The following is a 13043-nucleotide window of genomic DNA, read 5'->3' as shown; positions in this document are numbered from 1 at the left end:
GTTTACTTTAAATGTCATTTCCTTGATCCTTTGTTAACAATCCCACTAACATGAGTGTTTTCAGTGAGCACCACCTGCAGCAAACACTAAACTGCAAGTCCTGTCAACATCAGTCAAACTGACCTCACCTCTCCTCTAAATGCACAACTTGGTGTCAAAACAAATATGTAAAACCCTACAATCAGACGGAAAAAATAGAAACTGACAAAAGAAGAAAGAAACTGAGGTGGAAACACCAAAACAGGGGGCGGGATGGATTACCATGGTTGGCAGAGCAGGCCAGTCTCAGTAGCCAGTCTCAGTAGCCAGTCTCCAGCAGAGATCTTTGGGTGTTTGCTTGCTTGGTCTTTTGGGCATGTGTGTGTGTGTGTGCGTGTGCGTGTGCGTGTGCGTGTGCGTGTGCGTGTGCGTGTGCGTGTGCTCTCTTTGGGCTTGGTCTTATCTCAAAACCCTGTCTGTTCTGATCTGGGTTACTGCAGGAGAGTAGCCTGACGATGTCATACTCATAATTCTAGTCAGAATATGAGTCTGAAACTGAACCATTGGGCTGTGATTATGGGGCCTGTTTCAACGAACCAGGAAAGAAAATTCCTCTTCGCTGAATTGGATACCTAGAACCAATCAGAGCAATGTAGTATTACCATCTGATAGATTAAACTTTTACCTGATCCCGTAGGAAGGACGGCAAAAACATCTTTTCAATCGACAAATGCCTTGATCGCGTTTCTCTGTTCCTCTTTCAAAATGAGTGCGCTGTCAATATCTGTTGAGATATGCCTGCTCACGTTACTTAATTAGCACTCAAGGCTAGAAGCTACCATTTGTTTCAACGTTTTTTTTTGTCTACGCGTTAGCATAACCTATCAATAATGGTCTAGAGTGCTTCAGTTAAGACCTACAATCCTCGGCAACATCGTGTTGCACATACACAACTAACCGAGTAAATGTAGACATAAAAAAAAGTCGTGTAGATAGCTTAAATCATATAAAATATGTCCCACTAAGCTCCCGAGACGGCGCCATCTTTGTTCGATGTATTCTATCTATCTAATCAACTCAAGCGTTGGTTGGTCATCTGTCCATCAATGTATAAAGCCCGCCGTTACAATTTGATTGTTCAGATCACTTTTCTGAGACGTTTAATCTCTCCCAACTAGCTCAATTCCAGACTGAATCTCCCAGACCAAACATTTTGTGGGCGGAGTTCAGGCTGGTATCCAGGCTAGCAGGAGAGAGAAATCACACAAACAATAATTGGAATGATGGGATAGTCTGTGTCTGTGTGTGAGTGTGAGTGTGAGTGTGAGTGTGAGTGTGAGTGTGAGTGTGAGTGTGAGTGTGAGTGTGAGTGTGTGTGTGTGTGTGTGTGTGTGTGTGTGTGTGTGTGTGTGTGTGTGTGTGTGTGTGAGTGTGTGTGAGAGAGAGAGAGAGAGAGAGAGAGAGTGGGTGGGTGAGTGAGTGAGTGAGTGAGTGAGTGTAAGTATGAGTGTGTGTGTGTGTGTGTGTGTGTGTGTGTGTGTGTGTGTGTGTGTGTGTGTGTGTGTGCGTGTGTGTGTGTGTGTGTGTGCGTTTGTGCGTGTGTGACCTTACCACCACAAGTAAAGCATGGTGGCTGTCTGATTATGTACGTTTAGTCAACCTGTTTGGTCTGTGGTTGCCAAACTGTGGGTTTCGTGACAGATAGCTAGAATTGGCAAGTTGTATATCACAGGTCTAATGCAAAACTAATCTGGCAACAGTGTATTTTTGGGAACACAATGTGATGCAGCATGAATAAGTAAGGATAGTAGTCTAGGCCATGCAGAAAGATTGGAGGTCGCAGGGTTCAACATTGGGCAAGATGTTATGAGGTTTAATGTCTTTTGTTGTTTGCAGTCTGGTATCCCTCCTTCGATTAGTTAAGCTTAAGACACACAAGCCACATATTGTCTATTTGGCACAATCATATCTCAAAAATATTCCCTCTGTGGTATCCACTCGTTGGCCTACTCGTTTCCAAAAATGATCCGTCGATTGGGTAGGATTGTTGGTATATGGTAGTCTAAAGAAGATGACCCAATTCGATTATATTTTAACATCTGAAAAAAATCAGCCTAACTTATTTACAAGATGAAGGCGAGTATTAGAGCGATGTTTAGTTCATGAACACCCTGTCAAAGCATTACAACACAGAAGGCCCTTGGAGGGAACAGAGTGCTGGCCCGCTTGTTTGTTGCAGCTGTTTAATACCACTATAATATGAGTCATACAAATACAATTTGATTAACAGATAGGCTACCACGTTATTTAACGGGTAACAGACGAATGGACAGTTTGTAGCATCTACATACCTTATATCTACAAGTTGCACATCCTGACAAACAACCACAAAAGTTGGTAACGTTAGCTAACGGTTCAGCCATTCGTAATTTGCCAATCCGCTATCCCGATCCCTTGTTCCGATAAAAAGTAGATATATAACACAACTTAAAAACAGTTTTTAGATTATTTACTTTCCTGTTAATACACTCTAGAAATCTAGATAACAAACCAATAGTTTAATGGTTTTAACTGTGTGATAGCATGGTAGCTAGCACTTAAAAAGTTTGTAAACGATAATGTTACCAGAACCTGCATCATTCGTTGTTAAATATACCGAGTTCAGCGATGATATAACCTGCTAATGCTTACTTTTTAAAATATGACAATAAACAACTTACTACACACGGATGGTTTTCACTTGAATTGTCTTTGCTTTAACGCAGTCTGGAACATCACTGCCTCCCTGGCTGATGAATTCAGCTAAGTCACATGGAACAAACACATCTGGGTCTCCCGTACAATTCCTAAAAAACTACAACTTCCAAATACGTTTTCGGAAAATCAAAAAGGACCGGTCCAGTTTTACTGGAAACTTGTAGTTTTAACTAGGAGTCCGTTGAGTGAGCGATGCGAAACGTAGAACAACAGTTCCCATAGTTCTTTGTTCATACCAGGAAGAGTAGTGCAGGTTCACGCCTTTCTGTGCTTGCCTGCTGTCCACTTCCTGAAGCTGAGTAGTGGAGTGGTATCGAGAGACTGGGAAGATTCATCAACACCAATTAACTCCACTGTACAATGAAATTAACATCAATCATACCCGCTCTTGATCTCCACTACTTCACGATTTTACTGGTAAGCATCTCCATTAGACGTATGTATGGTACCTCTTTTCGGCAGTGTTAGCGATATTCTGCAGCAAGCTAGCTACTAGCTTAACAGTAATGCCTGTAAGATAGGAGAAGTATGTATTGGTTTTGGGGAATGACACCGGGGGAATGTTAATCACTACAATTTGCACAATTGACAGGCTTGGTTTAGGATTGATGATCTCTTCAACTTATATCAGCCGATCTTTGGACACACTGTGCTTTATTTAGGCATCATATCTACCAACTACATTTAGCTAGCTTCTCTTCTGGCTAGGTCTATCCTAGCTAGCTAGTTTTAGTAGTTGCCGTAGTGTTAGCCACGCATTGAAGTATGAAGTGATGTGACCGTTTCTATGCTGTAGTTGCAGTATTAGCTGTATTATCATTTTCTTTCATGCGTATCCACTGGACTCTTACATAAAATGTACCTAAAATGTCGCATTTGACAGTCACAATGAAAGGTTCTTGATACATAGTTTTCCAAACCGAATATTGTGACGTTAACTTAATATAAGAAAATAAACTACTCCATCAACAATTTGACGTTGGCAATCTGTGCCAGATGTGTTTTCAGTGGGCTATCGCCTTAAAATGTTGTTTCGCTAGCAAAGGTTAGTTAACTAACGTTGTGCTTTGTTTTCAAAATATGCTAGTCCCTACAGTTAACGATTGGTTATAGAACACACGCTTTTTGTATTGTAGACGTGCGAGATTTGTACTGCCTATAATGAGAGCTAGTGCGGTGTGGATGTCTATGATTAGCCCTCCAGGAGCTTGAAACTTTTGTGGTAGCGAGCTAGCTTTGGTTAGTAGCGGGCAGAGACAAAGTCACTTAGTGGGCCAATCTATCTTGTACGGTTCCCATCTGTATGTATTTTTATATCGTTTACAACTTTTGGTCAACAGGAATTATTTATAATATTTCGAACGACACAAGTTCATCTGCAGGTATTTTGTAATACGCTACATGCACCCACATCTTTTTCGATAAACAGATGCCGGTTGGTGAATACCTCTGTTGTGGCCTCTTCCTATTGGCTGTTAACCCGGAACTTTTGTGTGTCGTTTCTGCTGCGACGCAAGTCAGCTGAAGTTCTGTACTCTCTGTCAGTCGGAGAATAGCCAATCTAACTCAAGCTACGATGTGTCAGGTTGCCTATCTGACCTTATCTTTGTTGCAAGTAGCATCATCATCCCAGATGCATGTTGTTGAGCAAACCGTATTTATGGCACTCTTTGTAAGGCTGATTCTTTTTGATCGGTTGATACACCTCTTCTTCCTCATTACTGTGGTGTTAGTTTCACTTGCACTTTAATCAGCTCATGTCCTTTTACAACACTGCCATTATTGCCATTGACTTTTTAATAGTTGTGTGAAGCAACCTTGGGTGTCATGGAAGGAGATTTTAAATCAAATGTATTGTTATTATTATGTACACTGTGTGAACACTGAGCCATTGTTTTTGAGGAAGCATATGTGCGTGTGCCAGTTCTCAAACCGTGGGGTCTTGGCAGATTCCCAGAGTGATGGCCCTTCCCCTCTCCCTCCCCCTCTCTCCCTCTGTATGTGTGTGTGTGTGTGTGTGTGTGTGTGTGTGTGTGTTTGTTGACATTACTCTCAAACAGTCCACCATTCTTAATGTGACAATGCGGCCTTTCCTCTACAGGTAGCAGGCCTCTATTGTCCTGTGTGGGGAGAGATAACCAGTCTTGATGTCGGAAGCATAGATGACACACTCAGTGAGTTTATGTTTATGCTTGTGGGTGTGTGCGGTTGTCTCGCATGTTTGTCTGTGTATTCTGTGTGTAATATAATGTCTGTTTCCATATCTTACAGATAATGCTGGAGTGGCACTTGTCAACTTTTATGCAGACTGGTGAGTAGTGAGGCTTATGGAACTAAGTGTGTGTGTAGAGAGAGATTCTGATGTGTTTCCGTTCATGCATATTCTGTGCTGCAACGAGGCATTTGGCTTTGTGGTAACACCTGTGTCCGTCTCTGTGTGTGAAGGTGTCGCTTCAGTCAGATGCTACACCCCATCTTTGAGGAGGCATCAAACGTGGTTAGAGAGGATTACCCAGACAACAAAGATGTGGTGTTTGCTCGGGTAGACTGTGACCAGCACTGTGAGTGTACTCACGCACACTTATACACATACTCACACTTGCAACAAACACTCGCACACACGCACACGCAAGCACAATTTCTTTCTCATTCTAGCATTTATCACTCAGAATACTCATAATACACTCAGATATGCATGTTAAGGTACACATACCCTCATTGAAAACCAGTACACCACAAAGACACCAATGGTACACATATTTACACAAATTCACTCATAAGGCAGACAGACATGCAATAGCTCACCACACCCACATACACACACACACACACACACACACACACACACACACACACACACACACACACACACACACACACACACACACACACACACACACACACAAATTAACATCAACACACACATACACCCAGTGGCTTATCCTTTGAGATAGAGTAAAGGGAATTATTGATGACCTGTAAAATGTTTGATGATTTAATGACAAAACGCAGTTGTCTGTGAAGTCCAGGCAGCTTAGAGCCACCCTGCTGTGTGTGTATGTGTGATTGTGCGTGTGTGTGTGTGTGTGTGTGTGCGCGTGCGTGTGCAAAAAAGGGAGGGAGGGAGGGAGAGGGGCTCCTGCCCCAGCTTTGGAGTATTTAACCCTCAGTTGGTGGCTGCTTTAATGTGCCCCGACCACATACTCCCCAGACTCCCCTGTCTTTAATGTGCCCCGACCACATACACCCCACCCCAGTCTCCCCTGTCTTTTCTCCCCTCTTCCCTCTATTCTTCTCCTTCCCCGCTCTATGGATCACACCTGTCAACTGTCTCATCAAATTGACATTGTTTAAGGTATAGGTATAGTATTTTTTAAAGTTGTTAGTAAGAGCGCAAAACAGTGTTTTAAATAAAACATTGTGTAACACTGTATATAAGATAGTATTAACTACTCTGCTGCGTTCTTATTATAAGTGTGTAATAACACAGGGGTACTCAGTGCTGCCATGATCTCAAGCCTAATCCTACCTCTGGCCCTACTAAGTCATTAGGCTGCAGAGTATCAATGTGCTTCCTCTTTTTATTAGTTTCATAATCAGTATTTCAAACATTAAATAACATTCTTGCCCGTGCTTGTTTTTGAAGAACAAATTGAAATGCAGTAGTGACCGTGAATAAATTAGTGTTTGCAACAGTCGGTACGAGTGTAAAGAAGTGTTTGCACGTTTCTTAGGAACTATCAAGGCACTGTCATGAAAGAGATGGACAGAGAAAAACATTAAAGGAAACTACCCAACATTTTATTTGTTCAGAATTATTACTGTGTGTTATCCATGGACTTTCCCTTTAAAGGGAATAATCGGTCCTTAATTGCATGTGTGTGTGTGTTTGTGGACAGCGGAAATTGCCCAGCGTTATCGCATCAGCAAGTACCCAACACTGAAGCTCTTTCGGAATGGAATGATGATGAAGCGCGAGTACCGGGGTCAAAGGTCGGTGGCAGCCATCGCCGATTTCATCCGTCAGCAGAAGGTCCAGCCCATCATGGAGATGAAGAGCCTAGAGGAGCTAACCGCCATAGACGTGAGTACTCGCACATCACTCACCCACTCACTCACCACCATAGACGTGAGTACGCACATCACTCACTCACTCACTCACTCAACACCATAGACGTAAGTACTCGCACATCTCTCACTCACTCACTCACTCACTCACTCACCACCATAGACGTGAGTACTCGCACATCACTCACTCACTCACTCACTCAACACCATAGACGTAAGTACTCGCACATCTCTCACTCACTCACTCACTCAACACCATAGACGTAAGTACTCGCACATCTCTCACTCACTCACTCACTCACTCACTCAACACCATAGACGTAAGTACTCGCACATCTCTCACTCACTCACTCACTCACTCACCACCATAGACATGAGTACGTGCACATCACTCACACTCACTCACACACTCACACACTCACACACTCACACACTCACACACTCACACACTCACACACTCACACACTCACACACTTACACACTCATACTCTGCCCGCCCAAGTTTGCTTATGCTAGCCGTGTTGGTGCATGTTGGCTGGGTAGTGTGTCATACTCAGCTCTGATAAGATTTGTTCATTTTCTCTTTCTTTCTTGTACCATCTCATTCTTATGCATGCACACACACAGAGGAATAAGCGCACCATCGTGGGATACTTCGAGCAGAAGGAGTCAGAAAACTACCAGACCTTTGAGAAAGTGGCCAACATCCTGAGAGATGACTGTGTGTTCATGGCTTCTTTTGGGTAAGACCCGATACCCTTCTTTTTCTTTTTTTCTCATTTCTGCTTTCCTTTCTTGAGTATAGTTATAGTTATTCTGTCTTTCTATCTCCTATATGATTTCTTGTCATCTGCATCTCTTTGTGTTTCTGTTTGTGCAGGGATGTTTCTAAGCCGGAGCGCTTCAGCGGTGATAACATGATCTACAAACCTATGGGGGAGAATGTTCCAGATATGGTATACCTGGGCTCGCTCACCAACTTCGACCTTACTTTCGCCTGGACCCAAGACAAGTGTGTTCCACTGGTCCGAGAGATTACCTTTGAGAATGGAGAGGTACAGCAGACGCCTCTCCTTCCTTCAACATGCTCTTCCCCTCTTTTCTTCTCCTCTCTTTTCTCCTCCTCTCAGTGACTCTCTTTACATCCTGCCACAGTATCATCTCCTCTCCTCTCTTCTTGTCTTTTCTTGCCTTCATCTCCTTCCCAGTGTACTTTTCCCACAGTGTTTTTCCTGTGTGTGTGTGTGTGTGTGTGTGTGTGTGTGTGTGTGTGTGTGTGTGTGTGTGTGTGTGTGTGTGTGTGTGTGTGTGTGTGTGTGTGTGTGTGTGTGTGTGTGTGTGTGTGTGTGTGTGTGTGTGGTTGTCTGTGTGTCTATGTGTGTTACACATCTTTAAAATAACTTGCGCAGGCAATTGTCCCTCTGTCACCCAGCAACCACATGGCCTCTTACTCTCATTTCTCCCTCCCCATATACCCCCCCCCCCCCCCCCCCCCAACCACACTAACACACACACACTCCCACATATGCAGACGCACTCCCCCATACAGACACACTCAGACGTTCCTTCCATTGTAGTGTAATGTTGTTAAGTGTGTTGTATTGTGTGTGTTTGAGCAGGAGCTGACGGAGGAGGGCATTCCGTTTCTGATCCTCTTCCATCAGAAGGATGACCCAGGTAGCCTGGAGAAGTTTCAGCACGAGGTTGCCCGGCAACTCATCAGTGAGAAGGGTGAGGTCACCACAGGGTGAGAGGTCAGAGGTCACGCTCTGAATGTTAACAACAAACACCCACAGATCAGAGCTGTCCCTCTCTCCCCCTTCTCTATACTCAGTCTTACTTTCTTCCTCTATTTTTCATAAATGTGTTTTATTTGAGTTCTATTGCCAATAGCAGTTAAATGTATCTTCCTCCCCCCATCTGGCAGGTTCTATTAACTTCCTGCATGCAGACTGTGAGAAGTTCCGCCACCCTCTCCTCCATATCCAAAAGACGCCGGCAGACTGCCCAGTCATTGCCATTGACAGCTTTAGACACATGTATGTCTTGCCGGAGTACAGTGACCTTGCGTAAGTACCCAAAATCTGTTGATTCATTTTATTGATCGCTTCACATACCCAATATAGAAACATTTTCACATTTCTCAGAATTGTGCTGCCATGATGTCCGACTAAGCTGATTCCCTTGTTGAAACTGGCATTCTTCCCAGAGAAAGCAAAGGCATTCAGGCAATGGATATTCAGTCATTTTGTAAAAGCCCCTGCACTGTTTCTTAGGGGGACTTTGCCCCGCAATGCCATATTGTGTCAGCTGAGTATTCAGGCTAGCTAGCACACACAAAAACCTCAAGCTTCATGGAAACAGAACCATGGAGGCAGGCCAACCACAGAGAGAGAGCTTTTCCTTTGCATGCTATAAATATACTGTTTGTGATTTCCATATTATTCTAGATTAGTGATGTTGCATTCTGTACACACTGGTAAAGGAACAGAACTTCTTTACTCAAGCACTCCACAGAGGAGGAGACAACCCCATCCATATTGGACAAGTTCTTCTGTGTGTGTTGTGTATTCTCAGTGTGCTGTTGAATCTTAGTAAGTCCATGTGTATTGTCGTCTATCTGTAGGGTTCCAGGGAAGCTGAAACAATTTGTGTTGGACCTCCACTCAGGGAAATTACATAGAGAGTTCCACCATGGGCCTGATCCTACAGACAGCACACCAGGACAGGTAACACACACACACACACACACACACACACACACACACACACACACACCTCGGACACCTCCTCATAGTCAGAAAGACTCATTCAGATATACACACTCACATAATTTTCCACTGGCACACCAGGTGAATTCATCCACTTCCTATCAATTATATCTCCTCATATAAAAGAAATATAAATTATGGACTACCTGTGAACCCACCACTTGTTCAGTGCCAGATGAACTCTAGAACACAACCTTTATAAAAAATAGTTGACCAAAGCCTCTCTGTCTTCAGCACATCATTATAGAATATCTTCTCATCTAGACAGTACTATACTGTAACATACCACTTGCATCAACATTACCAGTAGCATTCTACAGCTTCATTTGACTTCATTGGAGTGACTGCCTGTGCATTGGAGTGACTGTGCATTGGAGTGACTGTGCATTGTAGTGACTGTGCATTGGAGTGACTGTGCATTGGAGTGACTGTGCATTGTAGTGCCTGTGCATTGGAGTGACTGTGCATTGGAGTGCCTGTGCATTGTTATTGCAACACATTTCCTCTCTAACGATGTAGTTTGAGAGACCTAATTTACCAATTGTATAATCCACTATCACCCCCTTCTCCAATTATAATGTGTGTGTGTGTGTGTGTGTGTGTGTGTGTGTGTGTGTGTGTGTGTTACAGGAGGACAATAATGAGGTGGCAAGCAATCCTCCAGAGAGCTCCTTCCAGAAGTTGGCTCCCAGTGAAACGCGTTACACTCTGCTGAGGGACCGTGACGAGCTGTGACCTAAACACACTAGCAAAACCTACAATACACACACACCCCATACATACTTACATAAGCAAACACACACACTCAGAACACACAACCCACCACCCAGAACCTAGAGCCGGCAGCCCCGCCCCTGTGGCTTGGCCCCGCCCCTCCAGGCGGACCCTCCATCACTCTGTTTTACTGTGGACGTAAAGGAGAACGACAAGAAGGAAGTTTGGAATTTAAGGAGAAACGGAAGGAGAGAGTGAAGAAAACAGGAGAAGAAAGCAAAAAGAGCCTTTTTTATTTTTGAAGCGTGTAAATATGTGCTCTGTCGGTCAGTCGTGTCTAAATTAAATACATTTTTTTTTTCTGTTTTGCTTCCCCTCCCCATTTCTGTCAGCCGAAGTTTTTTTCTTGTTGTTTTTTGTAAGAAAAGAAGAAAAAAACAACTAGAGCAAGAAAGACGTGATGCTCCTACTGAGGTACCGACATGGCTTTGGACCTCTCATTGGTCTTAGGAATTATGGGAAATTTCACTTTCAATGACGTGACGTGCAGGCCGTTCACTGTGTATTCGCATGGGTGTGTGTGTGTGTGTGTGCGCGCGCGCGCTTGTGTTTGTGTTTGTGTGTGTGTGTGCGTGTTAGAAAGAGAGAAGATACAGATCAAGAGATGCAGGCCACTTACTGTCTTCCTGTGGTCATTCAGTACTCACTCCAGTGTCTGAGTATGGGAGCGTGTGCGTTTGTGTGTGTGTGTGTGTGTGTGTGTGTGTGTGAGTGAGTGAGAGAGATAGAGAAAAAGGTAGAGTGAGCAAGTGAATTGTGCGTTATGATGCAGACTTGTTCAGGTCCAGGCCACGAAGGCTGGAGCACAAACGGGAGGAGAAGTAAATCAATCAGTCATCTCAGATGGGGAAGGAATAAAATACAAAAAAATACATTTCACAAGACTCTGTGTGGTATCTTCATGTTTTAAGATGTTAGGCATTTACATGTGTGGGCCCAGGTGAGCCAGATGGAGTAACAGTAGCATTTGCCAACACAACCTGTTTATTTATTAAAAGTAGTTTTACCATTCAGCTATTCAACAGTCATTTCTTCTGGCATCTGTTCCCAACTCACAGCATTACTACCACACACATACATACACACACACACCCTGTAATTCATCTGAGAGAAAACAACTTCATACAGCTATGCGGTGAAACTTCTCCCTTCACTCATTTTTAATGTCTACTACTTTTCATAAGGAGACAGTCAGACTCTCTTATCTCTCTAGGGCAGTGTGGATACTCAAAAGTGTCACAAATACAGATGTTTGATTATTGTTATGAATTACAATATTAAGGACATCACTGCAGTTCAACTCAGACGGCTTATCAGCCACATTCAGCACTGGCCTACAGCAGCAGCAGTACAGACTCACTGTTTCCTGTGCCAGAATGACTGTAGGAGCTTAATTTAAGGCAAATAAATTGGCAAATCGACATGGATGTGAGCATAAACAATGGCATCTTTTGGCATGAAACAAGTTCATAAGGTAAGGCAGTTTCAAGTTTGAGATTCACTGAGAGTGATGTGTGTGATTGTTGCGTGTCATTAAAAGCAGCTCAGTAACTGAGCCAGCAATCAAACAAAGCTTGAATACAGGTATCACAGGTTTATCTAGGTACCAGTGTCATTCCAACTTCATGTGTTCTCTTTCACAGACAAACGGAAAGCCTGGAGAGTGATTTTGTGCCCGTCAGTGGATGTGTCAATTTGGGTGTCTATGCCTTGGAATCAAATGTGCCAGTGCATGAGAGTTCATGTTAATCAGCGTGTGTGTTCTTGAGCTGCTGAAGCTGTACGTCCACGTGCTCTCGTTTGCGTCTTTGGATCAGATTGCCGCTGGCAAATCCAATAATCCCACCCCCTATCGCCGTGGCCACACCGACCAACTTAAATCCTGCCATCAATCCCAGGGGTCCGCCCAGCACCCCGCCCACCAGGGCTCCGGCCACCGGCAGCACGGCCAATCCAGAGCTGGCAGCCTAAGAACAGAGGGAGGGGGGGGGGGGTTAAAAATGACTCTAATAATGAGGAAAAATTCACACATCTAATGTATTTGATCCCAGTTTCAGCAATACACACATCTAATGTATTTGATCAGACTTTCAGCAGTTCACACATCTAAGGTATTTAATCAGAGTTTCAGCAATACACACATCTAATGTATTTGATCCCAGTTTCAGCAGTTCACACATCTAAGGTATTTGATCAGAGTTTCAGCAATACACACATCTAATGTATTTGATAGGTGTTGAGATAAGTAATAATAAGCAACGGTCGTAAGGAGATACACACAACACTCTGCAGCTCAATCAGAGAAGAGGAGTAATGAGGTGAAATCTGAGGCAGAGTTAATTGATATCTCTGAACAGAAGGTTTGGTTGGAACTGGCATCCAACACACAGACCTATCACATCCTCAAAACATTTCAACCAACATAAAACATTTCAGATGTGCAAGATGACATCCATCAAATGGTTTTCCGCCTTTCCTCTCATCTCTCTCGCTCTTTTTTCCCTCCCCCTCTCTTCCGCTTTCTTTGAATCTCTCTTTCCTCTCATCTTATCGTCTTCAGAGAGCAGTAAATTACCTGACCTACAGGAGAGGGAAAGAACAAGTTGGTGTGTATTTGTTGATGTGAGGGAGTGTGTGTGTTTGTGTGTGTGTCGTTACACATGTGTGTGCATGTTTGTGTGTGTTTTAGCTTAC

The 13043-nt window shown here is 43.6% G+C and overlaps 2 protein-coding genes across 2 annotated transcripts in view; one reads left to right on the top strand and one right to left on the bottom strand.

The window, feature by feature from the left end:
• The first annotated feature begins 3021 nt into the window (after nt 1-3021).
• Nucleotides 3022-11196, top strand: erp44 (endoplasmic reticulum protein 44). The gene is made up of 11 exons (XM_080858588.1): nt 3022-3153; nt 4838-4910; nt 5008-5047; nt 5182-5297; nt 6636-6820; nt 7432-7547; nt 7685-7859; nt 8424-8535; nt 8732-8873; nt 9431-9533; nt 10206-11196. The coding sequence occupies exons 1-11, from the start codon at nt 3097-3099 to the stop codon at nt 10308-10310; spliced, it is 1224 nt and encodes a 407-aa protein (XP_080714714.1). The 5' UTR covers nt 3022-3096; the 3' UTR covers nt 10311-11196.
• A 44-nt stretch (nt 11197-11240) lies between these two features.
• Nucleotides 11241-13043, bottom strand: part of stx17 (syntaxin 17) — a 10897-nt gene continuing 9094 nt past the window's right edge. Inside the window, exon 8 of the mRNA XM_080857927.1 lies at nt 11241-12316. Coding sequence (XP_080714053.1) covers nt 12095-12316 — 222 coding nt within the window. The 3' untranslated portion in view covers nt 11241-12094. The remainder of the gene's footprint in view (nt 12317-13043) is intronic.

This window comes from Sprattus sprattus, assembly GCF_963457725.1.
Source record: "Sprattus sprattus genome assembly, chromosome: 19".
NCBI classification, from domain to species: Eukaryota; Metazoa; Chordata; class Actinopteri; order Clupeiformes; family Clupeidae; genus Sprattus; species Sprattus sprattus.
Note: the sequence above shows the minus strand (reverse complement) of the source record. Positions and strands in the feature narration are given on the sequence as shown.